This window comes from Leptonychotes weddellii, chromosome 2 (assembly GCF_054177405.1).
Source record: "Leptonychotes weddellii isolate Sample4059 chromosome 2, ASM5417740v2, whole genome shotgun sequence".
NCBI classification, from domain to species: Eukaryota; Metazoa; Chordata; class Mammalia; order Carnivora; family Phocidae; genus Leptonychotes; species Leptonychotes weddellii.
The window spans coordinates 60,603,993-60,620,923 of NC_138370.1; the positions used below are offsets into that span (position 1 = coordinate 60,603,993).

The 16,931-nt window shown below is 39.0% G+C and overlaps 1 protein-coding gene across 1 annotated transcript in view; it reads left to right on the forward strand.

The window, feature by feature from the left end:
- Nucleotides 1-15,633, forward strand: part of CTSO (cathepsin O) — a 24,131-nt gene extending 8,498 nt beyond the window's left edge. The window contains exons 2-8 of the mRNA XM_006727275.3: nucleotides 573-681; nucleotides 1,238-1,377; nucleotides 3,289-3,456; nucleotides 4,678-4,799; nucleotides 10,262-10,425; nucleotides 11,219-11,311; nucleotides 13,943-15,633. Coding sequence (XP_006727338.1) covers nucleotides 573-681; nucleotides 1,238-1,377; nucleotides 3,289-3,456; nucleotides 4,678-4,799; nucleotides 10,262-10,425; nucleotides 11,219-11,311; nucleotides 13,943-13,977 — 831 coding nt within the window. The 3' untranslated portion in view covers nucleotides 13,978-15,633. The remainder of the gene's footprint in view (nucleotides 1-572; nucleotides 682-1,237; nucleotides 1,378-3,288; nucleotides 3,457-4,677; nucleotides 4,800-10,261; nucleotides 10,426-11,218; nucleotides 11,312-13,942) is intronic.
- The last annotated feature ends 1,298 nt before the right edge of the window (nucleotides 15,634-16,931 follow it).

Here is a 16,931-nt window from a genome sequence, read left to right on the forward strand (position 1 = left end):
GTGGGAGGGATGGGGTGGTGGGTGATAGACATTGGGGAGAGTAGGTGCTACGGTGAGCGCTGTGAATTGTGTAAGACTGTTGAATCACAAACCTGTACCTCTGAAACAAATAATACATTATATGTTAAAAAAAAAAAAAAAGAAGAAGAAGATAGCAGGAAGGGAAGAATAAAAGGGGGGAAATCAGAGGGGGAGATGAACCATGAGAGACTATGGACTCTGAGAAACAAACTGAGGGTTCTAGAGGGGAGGGGGTTGGGGGGATGGGTCAGCCTGGTGATGGGTATTAAAGAGGGCACGTTCTGCATGGAGCATTGGGTGTTATATGCAAACAATGAATCATGGAACACTACATCAAAAAAAAAAAACATAAAACCTGAAATCAGATGGTAGTTTTCATACAAATGTCTATAACTCTGATCTGGAGGTCTTATGCAATCTTTCGTTGTGATCTGCAAAAAATAAATCAAGCTTTGCTTCTAATACCTGAAAAATGTGCCCAAGTCAGTTACACATACATTGCTCTGCAAAGTTAACATAGGTGATGTAAATTAACTTTTTTCTTCTTTTAGGAAAGCCTTAATAGACATCAATACTTGAATTCTGTATTCCCTCGTGAAAACTCCAGTGCCGTCTATGGAATAAATCAATTTTCTTATTTGTTTCCGGAAGAGTTTAAAGGTACAGTGTGATTGTGCTCCTAGTTGTTTGGTTTCCTGATTTTGATTAGTTTCCTTAATTTTTGAGGAACTGTTTAATTGTGAATCTAGTAAACTGAGTCATAATTAACATTTATTAAATACTGAATGTCAAGCATGTAAATTTCTGCCTACTGTCTTCTAATTGTTGCTTAAGATCTAAATGTTATCATTATAGATGTTTCCATGTGGCTGTAAGGGCCAATGTTTCATCCCTTCTGCATTTTTTAGTGCTATTTCTATTCTAGACATCCATAGTTTTATGCGTTATGATAAAGCTAATGATGTCAATTATACTCATTTTTATCACTGACCGAGTTCTATCAGACCAGTCATTTTATGTGGCAGCTCCAGTCCTGTTGTAGGAATTCTTTAGCTTTCAGTGAGTCCATTTCAAGTTATGAAAAAGCATAAAGGAAAATCACAGGTTCTACTAGAAAGCTACTGTTTGTGTTTGAAAAATTCCTCCAAAAATAATCCCAGGGGACCTTCCCTATAACATAATGTTGTCTGTCTTTTCATTTCCTGTTTCTATTCAGCTATTTATTTGAGAAGCAAATCTTCCAGATTGCCCAGATACCCAGCAGAGGTGCAAACATCCGTACCCAATGTGTCTTTACCATTAAGATTTGACTGGCGGGACAAGCGTGTTGTAACCCAAGTGAGGAACCAGCAGACTGTGAGTTTTAGGGTTGTTTTGTTGTTGTTGTTCTTTTTAAAGTCATCTTAGCATGCATGGGAAGTCACCTTTGAGGTCCAGTTCAACCAAACTTGTAATGGAAGCTATCATTTCTCTGGGTAAAATCACACTCCGATTATCCAGAAATGACAATGAAGGGAGAAACTCTGGTGAAATGAGAGGCAGATGTCAAGGCCGACGCTTTTTTTTATATATATAGATTTTATTTATTTGAGAGGGAGAGGGAGAGAGAGCGCAAGTGAGAGCACATGAGTAGAGGGAGGGAGAAGCAGGCTTCCCGCTGAGCAGGGAGCCCGATGTGGGGCTCAATCCCAGGACCCCGGGATCATGACCTGAGCCGAAGGCAGACGCTTAACCGACTGAGCCACCCAGGCGCCCCAAGGCTGACTTTTATTTTAAAGATAAACGTACCCCTCTGCACCCCCATTGGCATAGGGAATGTCAGCTGACCAGGGAAAATCGACCCCCTAACCGCAGGGATATAGTCTCAATTTATCTGCATTGGAAACCTCACCAGGTCATTCAGCCTCCCCATGTATAGTGTTTTAGACCAAGCAATTTCTCAGTCACCGTCTAGTTAGGATGATCCTTTCCTTCGTCTCAGATTATACGCCTGTTGTTTTTTTAAATATACCTTTTGTTATGATTTAAGTTTTACCACCAAATCGTTTGCTTTACTATTGAATTCATAATGAAGAGTGAACTAGTCAGAAACAGAATCCTTCCAAAAAGTGTCTATTTTGTATTAAAGGAATACAATTTAATTAGTAATCTTGAGTTAAAGGAATATATGGGAGAAATATTTTTGAGCAGAAACTGCCTTCCTGGAGGAGCTATGGGAAGGTAAACTAATGCTAGCTAGAGGTATGGTGTCAGCAACCTGTAGTCACTTTTCTCAAAGGGTGGAGACCCTGAAATAGAGTTCCTTAGTGCCTATTTTCCTATGCCACAGGCACTGGAGATATAGACATAATAAGACCTTTAAAGCCATAAAGTTGCTCAACACGACCCCACAGAGTCAACCAATTGTTCATCTCCTTTCTTTGCCTAACTCTATAACACACGTCCCGTGATGAAGTCAGTTCTGCCCAACTTCAGGTCTTACTCTTACCTCTGCCTTTCCTATGGATCCTTCTTCCTTGTGCATGATCCTTAATTTCATTTCCTCCATCTTCTCCCTTTTTTTTTCAGGACCAACGCTTTTATTCTTTTCATTCCAGTTTGTCCAATAAAATCAAGTTAATAGATTCAGAATCAGGAAGATTGTCAGCCAATATTTGAATGAGCAATGACCAGTATGGGTTTTGATCATTATGATATTTTATGTGTATCTGTGATATGCCCATACTGGCCCCTTGACAGCCTAAAAAGTAATTCATTCAGCTCCTGTGTCCATCAAATAATGAGTACAACATGGATGACGTATATCCTCACCCCACGTCACCTCATCACTGTCTCTGCCCCTTGAGGTGGAGATGGTGGATGCCATAGAGGTCGAGTGTCAGGAGAGAAACAAGAGGGATTGAAGAATGGGTGGGAGGTGGCACACTTCCTAGAAACAAAAATCATGTTCAATGAACTGATTAGTCTTTACAAGACCATCCAGGTGTTCTCTCAATCTCTAAAATTTGCTTTTATATTGCATTTCTAGTTTACAATGGTGATTGCCAGTTTATGTTTAATAATTATATTTGGGTGCTTAAGAGAGAATTTTGGTTTTCTTTTCTTTTGTCAATTTGAAAATCTCTAGGATGGGCATTAATATTTTGTAGGCCCCCAGATCCTGCTCACTTTACTTGACTTGATGACTTGTGATATTTAGAGATGTGGGCAAACTTGGTTTGAACATTATTTGATACTAAATACAAGGCTATTTCTATTTTTAAACAGTGTGGAGGATGCTGGGCCTTCAGTGTGGTGGGTGCTGTGGAATCTGCATATGCAATAAAAGGGAAGCCTCTGGAAGACCTAAGTGTACAGCAGGTCATTGACTGTTCATATAATAATTACGGCTGCCGGGGAGGTTCCACTCTCAATGCTTTGAACTGGTTGAATAAGGTGACTAGTCTCTCAGCCTTTAAACTCTTGGTTTCCTCTTTCATTTATCTCACATGCGTTCAGAATTTAATCAGTTTACTCTCACATACCAAGGAATGTTTTTAAATTTAGATGACCAAAGCCTGAATGAATCAAAAGGTTTAAAAATGAATGGCTTTCAGGCAAGTCAGCTATTGAAAGATCAAAGTGTGAAAAATCTTGCCTGGATTTGTTTTCAGAAAAATATGTATGTTTCTTTCTTAGCATTTCTTAATAGGTAAATGCTTTTTTTTTTTCATAGATACGGATCACATAATGTCCCAGAAAGATGAGAGCATGTGATTACTTATTTCCGTAGGATTTTTGAATATTGCGATTATAAGGGACAATAGAAATCAGCACATTTAGTAACTCCTTACGTAGGTGAATAAATGAGACCTGAGGGGTGAGGTCGTGTTGCCAAATCAGGAGCTGAGCCAGGACTGTGTCTTAAGTCTTCTGCCTCTCACCGGAGGGCTTTATGCAATACAGCACCATGTCCTCTGTTTCTTAGAAGACTCTGAGGTTGTCCTGTATCCAGGACCAACTGCATGAAGCCAACCAATGAGGATGTTGCTATGTTTTGTTAAAGTTGTCAAGCTGGAATTTCCCAAACTGGAATAGCCTTTCCTTGTTCACTTGCCAAATTTTGAGTTACTACATGCCAGAAACTTCTCTGTGCACGTCAGGGGCAACAGTGAATTGTGGGTCCCTTGGCTTCTATAAGCCCAGAATCAGAAAAGGAGGCTTGTCTATCGACAACTAAAAAATATGTGACATATGCTAGATGTATGGCACAGAGAGACGTGGGAGGAAAGAGTGCTTGATCTGGCCATCGCTTATGCTGCGTGAGTCTCAAAGACTTGCTGACAGAACCAGAAGCTCTGGAAGGAAAATGAGTTGCCCTGTTGCAACCTCAGGAGAAAAGACGATAAGACTATGATCAAATGGAAGGAGGTTCTAAGGAAGGAAGATAGAGGAAAAACAAGAGTAAAAGAGAAAGATACTGAGTTTAGTTACTTAGCATGTCCATAACAAACACCTGAAGATTGAAATTAAGATCTTAATAACCTAAAGAACATCCACGTGATGAGGATGTGGCCAAGTTGAACCTTATTTGGACACATTGTAGTAAGTTCTATTTGATTTCTAAAACAACTGCATTTTAAATAGAGAACACTTTGGATGATTGTTTTCTTTTAGACGCAAGTAAAACTGGTGAGAGATTCAGAGTACCCATTTAAAGCACAGAATGGTCTGTGCCATTACTTTTCTGATTCGCAGTCTGGATTCTCCATCAAAGGTTATTCTGCATATGACTTCAGGTAATTGTCTTACTCTGTTGTGTCTCTCTCTGTATTTCTTAATCTCTGATATGTTGACTCTTCGGAATTAATAACTGGATTGAAGGCATCACTGCATACTTGTAATTGTCTTAAGACCTACTTTTTGCTAGAGAGACTAATGGAGAGCTATCTATGGATGTTGTTTCTTACATATGATCTACTTATTTTTCCATTTGTGTTTATAATAGAATAAACACATGTAAATCCAGTTTAAGGTATAATCTATACTTACCACCTTCCTTTTAACTAATTGAGTTGTCATAATTGTCATTTGTATATTTTAGTCTCACTGTTGAATTGATCCAAAATTTCTTTGTATAGACTCTCCAGTTAATATCAAGCAGCCCGCTTACCAAGAAGTATTTTTTTTTTAACACGCTTGCATTTTTTTAAGGCATCAACTATAAGAAAAGCATAAACTGAAACTTTCGTGTTAGAAGCAAGTAAGAGGATATTAATGGAGGTGGGTTATGTGGTACACACTACGGGCATGATGGGCATGCAAGGTTAGATAAGGACAGGCTGAGGAAAGGGACTTGTGTTGGAAGTTGAAGGGCACGATGACTTCGGATAGGTTCAGGTGCAAACAGTCATTTAAAAAATGCTTTAAAAATGCATGGAAAGGGCGCCTGGGTGGCTCAGTTGGTTAAGCAACTGCCTTCGGCTCAGGTCATGATCCTGGAGTCCCGGGATTGAGTCCCACATCGGGCTCCCTGCTTGGCAGGGAGTCTGCTTCTCCCTCTGACCCTCCTTCCTCTCATGCTCTCTGTCTCTCATTCTCTCTCTCTCTCTCAAATAAATAAATAAAATCTTTAAAAAAAAAATGCATGGAAAGCTAAAAGCCAGCTAGAAAACCATTGTGACCATTTGATATAGTGCAAAATAGGTGTTCAGGCATAATAGGACAACAGAAGATTCCAATAACTCCTTTTTTCATTTAAAAAAATATAAAGGGATCTTTGCACAGTCTTTTGAAACAGAGAAAGCAGAAAGCAAATTATATTCAGCTGAGGTGACAGACCACCCTAAAACATACTGATACTGAATATAAAAGAATCTCTTGATCCAGATGGTGCCAACCCATGAGATCTGAAGGAAATCAAGGGTGAAATTAGATGATTGAACAAAATGGAACCCGTCTAAATAAGCATACGTGTATCAGAAGCCTGCAGATTGCCAGCACAGCCTCTGTCTACAACAAGGGCTCTCGGGGTGACCCTAGGAACCACACACCAGAGAGCCTTGATTCCACAGATGGCAAGCCTACACAGAATCTGTAATAGAATGTGCGGAGTCACTGAGTGCATTCTTCCACACCTTTCTTGAGGGAAACACATTTTCAAAAATGAGGAAGTGTGTCTCTATAAGCTGTCAGTTCCTTGCGAGTATAAGTGAAACATGTGAACAAGAAGGACTCGATTCTCAAAATGTCACTTAAAAAATTTGAAAACACACACACAAAATGTCACTTAAAATCTTCAGGGAATCCCTCATCATGAGTAGCAAAATGACAAAAAAAAAAAATGAGACACAAAAGAAGAGTAGGCATGAGTCTGAATTAGACAGAGGGAGGGAGAGAGAGAGAATGTAAAAGTTACTGGCACTGGACCTGAAGCATGATTTATCTAACTCTTTGGTTAAGAAGAAAGAGGTCCCTATAAAAAAATCTCTGTTTACACTGAACGTAAACATTCTGATAATACAATACTAATGGTGTTAAACTCCGCAAGAAGATCTTTCATTGATTTGCTCATTCATTTAAATATGTGTTGAACAGTGTTTCAGGTTCTGGGGGGACTCAGCAGTGAACAAAACAGACAAAAAACCCTGACTGTATTTTAGTGATAGAGACAGGCAATAAAGAAAACAAATAAAAATATGTACAGAATGTTAGATGTAATCATTTCTACAGAGAATTAAGTAAAACAGTGGGAGGAAGAGGAAACATCAGGGGAGTATACAGTCTTAAAAAGGGTGGCAGGGTGGGGGGGCTCCTTGAGAAGATGACTTTTGAACAAACACCTGGAGAAGTGAGGGAATGTAACCATGTAGACATCTGGGGAAGGATTGTTCCAAGCAGAAGGAGCCATAAGTGCAAAGGCTCTGAGACAGAAACATGTATAGCATATTTAAAGAACGATGAGGAAGCCAATGGGACTCTAGTCCCAAGATGGACAAGACTAGTAGGAGATGAGGTAAAAAAGGTTATCGGGTAATAACCTTGGAGCAGTGTTAGAAGAATGGTCTTAGACGTGAGACATCAGAGGTCAATACCCCTCCTAGAATATAAAGTCCCACAGAATATATTGAAGGATATTATGGATGGGATGAAAGAAAAGAGAGTCAAGGATGATGAGTCCAGACTTTTTGGCCTGAACAACTGAAAGAATGGAATGAACTCTTACCTGAGGCATGAAAGTCTGAGACAGGAACAGATTCAGGAAGGAATATCATGATCGAGCAGTGATCCCTGGAAACACTGTAGGGAAATAGGGAAATGAGACTGAACAGGGAAAGCAGGGTTTTCTTATTAAGCAACTTAGTACCGAAGATACTGATCCTACTGGGGAGCTCTTGGGGCCAAGGTAAAATAGGCATTTTAGAGTTATCTCATCCAAATTGATGTTTACTACCTTCCAGGTCCGTTGGGGGTGCTGCTAAGGTAGAGGTGTGGGGTGAGCTTGATTTCCTGGCTCTTTAAGAGACAAGGGCCTCAGGCAAAGCACTTAGGGGTTCCTTGTTGGAAGCCTGGCTGATTGCACCACCATGGTAAGGGCCAGAGGATGTGGGAAGATTTTCCACAAGCAACTGCTGTAATCAGGCCCTGGACCAGGCCCCTGACACATCTGAGGTTCCTGAGACTCAGGGAGGGTCACAGAGCTAGTAAACTAGGGCCACATTAAGCATATGGAAAAAGATTGGATAATATGTCCATTATCAACAATATGTCTTTTGATAGTACAGTTGGCCTTCAAATGACATGAGTTTGAACTGTACATTCCACTTATAAGTGGGGTTTTTTCTAAGAAGTACAGTGCAGTATTTTCTCTTCCTTATGATTTTCACAATAACTTTTTCCCTAAATTTTTTGTAGGAGTACAGTATTAAGTACATATAACATACAAAAGATGGGTTAATGGACTGCTTATGTTATCAGTCAGTCTTTTGGTCAACAGTAGACTATGAAGTTTTGGGGAAGTCAAAAGTTACTTGTGGATTTTCGACTGTGTGGGGGTTCGGCACCGCTAACCCCCAGCTTGGTGGTCAATTGTAATTCTATAGTGGGCTAATAATGGAAATAATGGAAATAAAATAAAGTATATATATATATATATTTTTTAAAGATTTTATTTATTTGAGAGAGAGAGAATGAGAGACAGAGAGCACGAGAGGGAAGAGGGCAGAGGGAGAAGCAGACCCCCTGCTGAGCAGGGAGCCCGATGCGGGACTCGATCCAGGGACTCCAGAATCATGACCTGAGCCGAAGGCAGTTGCTTAACCAACTGAGCCACCCAGGCGCCCAAAATAAAGTATATTTTAACTTGCTAAAAGCCAACATCTTTCTGAAACACAAGAGATGACAACGCTAGTCAGTTCTGGGGCTAAATGGAATGTTTGCCCGCTGGTCTGGTCTGTGGCATGTCCTCCTACTTCATACTTTCCAATATCTTTGATATCTTTCTTTAGTCCTGCCTCAAAGCAGAGACTACTACTCAGCTGTTTCTTTGATCTTACAATGTTAATTACCCTTTGCATTCTAAAAAAATATTTTTCCTTCTTGATCTTTCTCTTTCCATCATGCTGTCCCTGTCCCTGGACCTTCGATGTCATATATTTACAGTTATATCTTTTGTCATCTTACAAAGGTAGAAACACCTGTATCACTCTTTTACAGAGATAATCCTATTTGTCATATTTGGATAACAAAATATTCAAAAATTAGAATACAGTAAAATATACATTATACACGAAAACTTATGCTGGACAAAATTGGTTTATTAGGTAATTTAGAAATGAGGAAAGGAAGCTACTTCTTTTAAATGCAGAGTGTAATTTATGTTAGGCATGCTATAAAATTTATACCTGTGATTTTCTCCTAATATGTTGATTTTGCGACGTGGGTGACTTCAGTCACTTGCTGGAGTCACTGGACTCCAGTATGGCTGGAATGACCCCAGTCTATAGCTGTTGTTTGAATCCAGCTATGCAGAACTTCAAAGCCTATACCCCACCATGATGCGTTATAGGAATTTTGTCATTTTGCCTCTCTCGGGATAATCTTAATGAATACAAGTTATTATTATAGTAGGAAAATTAGAATTGACTGCTTATAGATTTCTAAAAAAGATCTTCACGTTAACAGGTAATATGAATAAATGTTTAGAATGAATATGTAGTTTCTATCTCAATAAATTCTCTTATGCACTCAATTTTTTCCCCATCTGTGGACAAAATATCCCCTTGACAGAAACTGACCCCCAGCAGGTTATGATGATAGATTATTTACTCTTTGGAGCTACTCATCTACCCATGGTTTGCTGCAGCAATAAACTACCAAATGCTAACTTAATGGCTTGAAATATCAGTAACTTGGTTTCAGTGTCCTTCACTCATAAGGTTGACCTTTAAAAGGGTAAATAATGGTTTAATCACATACTTCCAAGATCGATGATGGCCGAATGTTGTGTAACATTAGACTTTATCAGTAGGTGACCATGTGTGAGAGCAATAACTGGGTCTTTCACAGACTTTGCAATCTTTTCCTAGTTCCCCTGGCATCTTAACGTTGCTTCTGTTGTATAATGACATTTGCCACTTTTGTGTAACCTTTCCCTCTGATTTCCGCACTTGGCATTCATTCACATAAGTTTGTCAGTCTCTTGATTCTCACATGATATGACAGAGATATATCTCCATGCATTCAGTCTTCTCACTTTCCTTACTGAAAGAATCCCCCTATTATAGCTGGATACTTTGCCAGCCAGCTACAAAACTCCATTTCCTATCTTCCTTGAAGCTAAACATAGCCTCGTAACTGAGTGCTAGCCTGTGAGATCCATATAGACATATGCACAGCATGTGTGTTACTTTTGAGAAGTCTTTTCAACAGGAATATAGCACTTCTTCCTTCTTTCTGCAGTCTGAAATATGTCTTAAATGGTGAGAGCTCCAGCAGCCACCTTGGACCATTAATTGACCTTGGCAGTGGAAACCTCACATGGTAGAGAAAGAATATAGAAAGATTCTGGTTTCCTGATATCTTGGAGCCCCATAGCAGTCCTAGACTACCCAGTCTCTCAGACTTCTAGTTTCCATCTTTAAGGTCTTCTGTAGTTGCAAGCAAACCTACTCCTAACCATACATAGATTAAATAGGTTATTTTTATAAAATATCTCTACCTTAAAAACAACTCCTTAACCATATATTTCCTCTTCCGGCAGTGACCAAGAAGATGAAATGGCAGAAGCGCTTCTTACCTTTGGCCCTTTGGTAGTGGTAGTAGATGCAGTGAGCTGGCAAGACTATTTGGGAGGAATAATACAGCACCATTGCTCTAGTGGAGAAGCAAATCATGCAGTTCTCATAACTGGGTTTGATAAAATAGGTAAGTGCTGATAAGACTTGATTGCTTGCTTTCCAGCTTGAACTCTGACTGACAAATGATCACCATCCATTAAAATGCTGAAATTTGGTCCTTCCATGTCTAAGTCCTCCTAAGACCTTTACAACTTTTCGGTAGACTTCCAGGTATAAATACCCTGTCATGGTCCCCCCAATCAATTTTGAGGACAGCCTTGTTAAAATAATGATAATTCTTGGTTTAAATAATGTGCATTCTCTACCTGGAACGTTTAGAATAATTGTTGGGGGAAAAGAAGTGCTTGTTATTTTAGCATACATATCTAAAAATTCTTTTTTTTTTTCCTTTTCCTAATTCCCTGGAATTGTGTGTATGTTTTCATTTCATGCTACCCAATTCAAATATATATTTTTCCATTAATTGGAGTGTGACACTAAGTGCAGCTCAAGTTTACTTAGCCAGTTTATGTTAGCATCACATTACACTTTTAATCTTTTGCTCAGAGCTGCTATACTCATCAAGAATTAAATTTGAGGGCGCCTGGGTGGCTCAGTTGGTTAAGCGACTGCCTTCGGCTCAGGTCATGATCCTGGAGTCCCTGGATCGAGTCCCACCTCGGGCTTCCTGCTCGGCAGGGAGTCTGCTTCTCCCTCTCCCACTCCCCCTGCTTGTGTTCCCTCTCTCGCTGTGTCTTTCTCTGTCAAATAAATAAATAAAATCTTTAAAAAAAAAAAAAAAAGAATTAAATTTGAAATAAACATGCATTCACAACAAAATCTGAATTTTTCAAGGTTTGTTACCATCTTATGTTTTGTAGGAAGTACTCCATATTGGATTGTGCGGAACTCATGGGGAAGTTCATGGGGAGTAGATGGCTATGCCCATGTTAAAATGGGAGGCAATATTTGTGGTGAGTCATGAATTCATGTTTAAAACTTCAGGCTAAATGTCTAGGAAGACACTTCGAAAATATTAAAATTATAAACCTGTATGCTTATAATTTAAGTCCATAGTCTGCTTCCAATGTACTCAGACCATTTTTACAGTAATAATTTTCATTCTTTAGCCAACTGATAAAAATAAAATAGTGTTCCTTAAAGAGACACATTGCACATGTTCACATTTTGAAAGGGAAGAGGGCTTGCAGTGAAAACAAATATAATGTGCAAAATATGATTAGATAGAGTACTAATTTTACCAAATTAATTTCAAAAACCATATAAATACTCAACTTAGGAGGCTGAGATTCTCCAAAAACATCTCCAAAATTTATTTATTTCATTTATTTTTTTTAAGTAGGCTCCACTCCACGCCCAACCTGGGGCTGGAACTCACGACCCTAAGATCAAGAGATACACGCTCCACTGACTGAGCCAGCCAGGCACCTCCCTCATTTATTTTTCCTAATTTGCACCACAATACCTGCTCAAGGATATCAAGAATCACTTTTTTCTTTGTATCGAAATGTATGAAAACCTGAGCATTTGGATTGTTTCTGATTTAATATGCCCCTTGTCACCTACAGACTCAAGCAAAACATACACCAGAATTGAGGGACTGAAGCGAATACCAAATATGCTTTTTTACTGTTTGTTTTTGGTTAACCACAAACCAAATTAAAATAGCTAGTTAAGTATTTTAAATTGTATTCTAAAACCTATATGTAAACCTATATTCTAAAATTGTTGATCTAGGATATCAGCACAGTTTATGAATCAAGTTCGACCTAAACTACATTGCATCTGAAAGCAATCATTTAATTTCTCATTACAATGATTCCTAACATACATACAACTTTTTAAATGTTGTAGAACCCTCCAGAGAGTGAGACTGAGAAAAAAGAGTTATAGAAAAGTTCGAGAATTGGGATACGTGGGTGGCTCAGTCAGTTAAGCGTCTTCCTTCAGCTCAGGTCATGATTTCAGGGTACTGGGATCGAGTCCCGCATTGGACTCCCTACTCGGCGAGGAATCCACCTTTCCCTCTCCTTCTGCCCCTCACCCTGCTCGTGCTCTCTGTCTCTCTCTCTTTGACAAATAAATAAATAAAACCTTATAAAAAGGAGGAAAATTTTGAGAGTTTACATTTTGATTCAATCTAGTGACCACTGGCCAGTGGTTCCATAAAGTAGGATCCGTGAGAGTTAATCAGTGGTCTGTTCTATCACCCCAATAAAATATTTTTCTTAAATTATTTATGAAGGAGAGTGAACATCATAGAAATCTTCTAGCCAGAGCACTAGCAAACCAATCAGGCCTCTACTTTTTAGCATCATGGGGGCTTTTCCATTGTTGGAACTTGCAGATAAATTACCTCTGCCATTCATTGAACCTCTGCTACTAAACCTAAATTATCTCTGTCAAAGTGGTTGTACTTGGATCTGGGCTGAAGGGTGGCTTTTTCAAGGCTCTAGCAAGAGAGTTGCAAGAACATCATTCAGACGCTCCTTCATACTTGCCTCCATTATGACTCTGTATCCTCCCTCCACCACCTCTTCTTCAGCCCCCAGCTACTAGGGTGAGTTGAAATAATTTCTCCTCTCTACTTGTGTTCTAGTGGGATCTTCCCCATGCCTGCCTGGTTAGTAATTAAGCAGGGATCCAAATCTTTCCTGAAAATGAATATTTCCTGAAAGTCACATACCTGATAATGATCGCATTTCTCTTATGAACAACCGGGTAACACAGATAGCATCCCACGGCCCCAAGAGATCTTAAAGACATAGCTAATTACAATGAAATCCAGTCTTCAAACGGACTATTTATTGCTTTCACCATGATATTGAGATCTATGATCTTGTGTGCCAAGAAAGCATAGCACATTTATGATTTATTTAAATTTTGCTAAAGTTCAAATCAAAGAGTTTGAACTTTCAAATTGTATTTAAAACAATCTTATAAATTATTGTATTTCTCTAAGCAATGTATATGAGTGCCATAAAGATTTCAGATACATTCGGGGCACCTGGGTGGCTCAGTCATTAGGCGTCTGCCTTCGGCTCAGGTCGTGGTCCCGGGGTCCTGGGATTGAGCCCCGCGTGGGGCTCCCTGATCCACAAGAAGTTTGCTTCTCCCTCTCCCACTCCTCCTGCTTGTGTTCCCTCTCTTGCTGTGTCTCTCTCTGTCAAATAAATAAATAAAATCTTAAAAAAAAAAAGATTTCAGATACATTAATCTGTTTATATAATAAGTCTTTAAAAAAAAAGATTTTATTTATTTTATAGAGAGGGAAAGAACATGCACAAGTCGGGGAGGGGCTAAAGGGAAGGGAGAGGGACAAGCAGACCCTGCACTGAGCATAGAGCACTACACGAGGCTCGATCTTACAACCCTGAGATCATGACTTGAGCCGAAACCAAGAGTCGGTTGCTTAACTGATTGAGCCACCCAGGTGCCTCTGCAGTTTCTTGAAAAAAAATATTAGTCATCTCTTCTAATATCTGTTTTTGAAGTTGCCATGTTTATATTGACAGATAGCTATAAGCATTACATTATTTTTTTTGAAGGAAATAGACTAGCGCTAAAAATTTCTTTTTCTCTAGGTATTGCAGATTCTGTTTCTGCTGTATTTGTGTGATATGTTGGGCAGATCAAGGGACAACGACAAAAATGAAGGTTCATAATGAGATGTAGCAAAGAACTCCATTCTCAGCGTTGTTCACCTTTAGGCCACCAGCTCCATGGCCAGGGAGAGATCTGTGGAACAGTTTCTTAACTCTGGGATGAAGGTCACTTTAAGAATCTCTTCAAATTGAAGAGGCTTTTATCTGGTTTGATTGTTGTTTTTGTTTGCTTGTCTTTAATGATATACTTCTAGTAGGATTAAAGAGGGGATAAGAATTTCTTTTCCTCGGTAGAATATAATCACCGGCCTTAGCTTACATTTACATACAAGAATAGTCAGCCTAAAATGAGGTGTGCTTCTCACAATTATATTCACAGCCCTCGGAGATGGAATTTCTTAAGGATTTTGAAATTCCAGTTGCTTTATCTCCACAAAAGATGCTTACCCTTCAAACAGTAGAAAGGTCATATAGAAAGAAACAAAAGGACAAAACCACTTTTTAAGAGAAATCGGTTGAAATTAAAGGACCAATATGGCAACTAGGTGGTAGGAAAAACTCCAGTAGCATTGCCTGAGAGACAAATTACTGATTGGGAATTTTCACTGTCAATAGGCTCCCAGTAGGGTGTTATTTCTTCCTTTGTTCTCCCTATATTGAGGAGCAATGCATTCTCCCACTCTCTTTCTCTTGTTCTTTACTGTGATGCTCCTAAATGTTCTGGGTGGTTTGGCTTCCCTGGCTAAAGAAGTCTCAGTTTTTACTTCCCATTTCTATTTTATAACCATTTATTTGGCTCCATTTGCCTCTAAACATTTACCAAATCAGGATCTTACCTTTCTGTTCCTCCCCTCATTCCTAGGCACCAGCTCTTTCAAAGCCCAATGCTATCGATCTGGGCTATCAGCCAAACTGACTTTCCCAGGCTGTCTGTTTTCCCATTTTTCTGCTTACTTTCCCCAGACTCCCATACTAACCACGTTTTTGTGCATCCCTTTGGCTTCTACCTGTTCTGCTTCTTGATGCCAGTGTTTTCTCTTGCAAAAGTCATTATGTGTGGGTGTATAGCGGTGTAAGAACCTCAGAGCAGAAGAGCTGATCTTCTCATTAAGTGTAAGTGCAATAAATACAAGTATTCAGTGGATTAATATGAGAAAAGCATATCAAATATTGCATATGTAAACATTTCTTCTCTGAAACTTATGGTTGCTTTCTAATGTAGAATATCTTAACAAAACCAAAATTTTAAATGTAACAGCAACCACTAAAGAAATTGAGGCCATCCCATTTTGCCTCTCACTTTTGACTTTTATTTATCCATCCCCTTTATCAGAAAGGGAAAAATGAAAATCAAAAGCAAAACACTGTATTTCTTTGTTTTACACCAACCAGAAGCAATCTCAAAAGAATATGTGTTGACTCAGGTTTAGAAATGTTCCAGGAAGAAAAATATTGATATTCTGATTAATATTTTATTATTCCAAATATGTCAGAAGGGAACTGTGTGCTGGTCGTTCTAGCTTGTATTTATCTACTGATTTCTATACAATATAAGTGCTTTTCTGATACTCTTTTTCAAATATTAAAGACTGTTTTAAATTAAAAATGATTAATACCTCTCAGCTGTTCTGAATTTTGACGACATCTATAATAAAACAACCTATGTTTGACTTTGAATGAAGAAGACTCTTGATAAGTGCATGACCTACATTTTGTGAACAGTGTTAATGTGCTTATATTCACGTAAGCATTTTCTCAGCTCCAAATCCATATATTCAGTTTTTGGTTTTCTCCATAGACACCTTAACCTCAATGTCCGCAAAATTATCCCCCATTCCCTCCTTCTAAAAAAAGAAAAGAAAACAAAACAAAACAAAAAAACGTTCACACCTTCTAGAGTCTCTATTTTGATTAACAGCATCAACATTATGTAATCACCCAATCAATAAAAGTGAAGGAAATGTTATTGAATCAGGTCAACTACACCTTAGTAACCCAACACTTGATCACCTACCTTCCCTCTGTTTCTACCCTCCTTTGCTAGATGCATGTTCTTCAGTTATATCTCAACTCCACTAGTCTAAACCTATGTCCCACTAAACCCTATGTCCCTTAATACAGAGGTTCTCAAAGTATAGTCCCCAGACCAGAAGCCACTTGAAACCTTATGAAACCCTTTATTTTTAATTTTTTTTTTTTTTGAGAGAGAGAGAGAGAGCACTCCCTGCTGAGTGTGGAGCCTAATGCAGAGCTCGATCCCAGGACTCATGAGATCATGATCTGAGCTAAAACCAAGAGTCGGTCACTCAACCGACTGAGCCACCCAGGCACCCCGAAACACTCTATTTTTATAAGTGCTCCAGGTGATTCTGATGAATGTTATTATAATCCATTTACTATGTGTCCCCTGGATTTGCATCTCTGTAAGACAACATTATGTTATTTCCTTGCTTTAAACCATTCAGGAGTTCTCCAATGCCTAAAAGATGATACGCCAACTCTTTTAAATGACTTTTCATGAAGAAGCCCCTTTTCTATCTTCTTTGCCTCAATCTCCGCTGTTCTATATGGACATATGCTATGCTCCAGCCATAGTGAGCTCTTTGAAGTTCACCCAGTGAGGCTAAAGGGAAAGCAAGGAAATTTTCACATAATAATTAGGAGTCATGACAAAAATCATAAAGATGTTCCTGGGTGTGATTTCACAAAGATCTCAAAGCGAATACTAAATTAGGCAACCTTACACAGACTTTGTGACTTATTTAAGAATTATAACTTGGGGCGCCTGGGTGGCTCAGTTGGTTAAGCGACTGCCTTCGGCTCAGGTCATGATCGTGGAGTCCCTGGATCGAGTCCCGCGTCGGGCTCCCTGCTCGGCAGGCAGTCTGCTTCTCCCTCTGACCCTCCCCCCTCTCATGCTCTATCTCATTCTCTCTCTCAAATAAATAAATAAAATCTTTAAAAAAAA